The sequence below is a fragment of the Nematolebias whitei genome, chromosome 1 (assembly GCF_014905685.2).
Source record: "Nematolebias whitei isolate Nwh7 chromosome 1, NemWhi1, whole genome shotgun sequence".
NCBI classification, from domain to species: Eukaryota; Metazoa; Chordata; class Actinopteri; order Cyprinodontiformes; family Rivulidae; genus Nematolebias; species Nematolebias whitei.
In genome coordinates this window covers 41,419,515-41,420,783 of record NC_056498.1, presented here as the reverse complement: position 1 = coordinate 41,420,783, position 1,269 = coordinate 41,419,515, and the positions used below count along the sequence as shown (strand labels likewise).

Sequence of the window (1,269 nt, the reverse complement as noted above, 5' to 3'; positions counted from 1 at the left end):
TTGTTTGTTTGTTTGTTTGTTTTGAGGTGGTACAGGAAAAATGTGAACAGAAACAAGGCGGAGGAGCTGCTGAGGGAGGAGGTCAGTGTTTGTTGTTTCTTATTATTTTAAACGTTCATTGTTTGTGTTTTAATCGTCTTGGTCATGAATAATCTGCTCCTCTGTCACTTCCATCCTCGGAACAGTTTACAAACCGTCAACGGTTCAGAACGTCTCTGGCACTTTGAAGTTTTTCATCCGTCAGATTATTAATAAAGACTTGGATTCTGCTGAGTCACCGAACAAATCAACAAATAAAATCATTTCTTTATGAAAGACTGTAAACAAGTTTCTGTTTGTTGTTGTTTCAACAAAACTGAGGATCGTGGTCCTCGGTCAGAAAAGGCAGCACGGTGGGTTAGTGGTTAGCACTGGTGCCTCACAGCAAGCGGGTCCAGGTCAACCCCCAGTTTGGAGCTGGGGTCTTTCCGTGTGCAGTTTGCATGTTCTCCTCGTGTCAGTCTGGGTTTTGTTTGGATACCTTCAGGCTCGGGGATCTTGCAGAAGAGACTTGTGATCTCGATGGATCGACCGATTCAATTCAAGTTCATTAAAAAATCAAAGGGAGGACTGTGTTCTGCCTCAAGTGGACGAGTTCAAGTATCTCTGGGTTTTGTTCACGAGTGAGGGAAGAATGGAGCGAGAGATCAACAGATGGATCGGTGCAACCTCAGCAATATTGTGTACCCTGTGCCGGTCCATTGTGGTGAAGAGGGAGCTGAGCTGTAAGGAGAAGCTGTTTACTGGTCGATCTATGTTCCTACACTCACCTATGGATGGATGGAATAGATGGATGATGGATGGATGATAGATGGATGGTTGGATGATGGTTGGATGGATGATTGATGGATGGATGTTGATGTATAAATGATGGATGGACGAATGTATTTATGGATGGATAGATGATAGATGGATGTTGGCTGATGGATGGATGTTGGATGTATAAATGATGTGTGGTTGGATGTATGGATGGATAGATGATAGATGGTTGGATGGATGTTGTCTGATGGATGGATGCGTGGTTGGATGTATAGATGATAGATGGATGATGGTTGGATAGATATTGTCTGATGGATGGATGTGTGGTTGTATGGATGTTAGCTGATGTATGGAAGAATGATAAATGGATGGATAGATGGATGATGGTTGGATGTATGGATGGATGATGGTTGGATGGATGTTGTCTGATGGATGGATGATGTTGGATGGATGTTGTCTGATGGTTGGATG

The 1,269-nt window shown here is 43.2% G+C and overlaps 1 protein-coding gene across 1 annotated transcript in view; it reads left to right on the top strand.

Moving 5' to 3' along the window:
* The window catches only part of LOC119414981 (tyrosine-protein kinase Tec), a 31,295-nt gene that overhangs the window by 19,303 nt on the left and 10,723 nt on the right, over positions 1-1,269 (top strand). Inside the window, exon 9 of the mRNA XM_037682139.1 lies at positions 27-81. Coding sequence (XP_037538067.1) covers positions 27-81 — 55 coding nt within the window. The remainder of the gene's footprint in view (positions 1-26; positions 82-1,269) is intronic.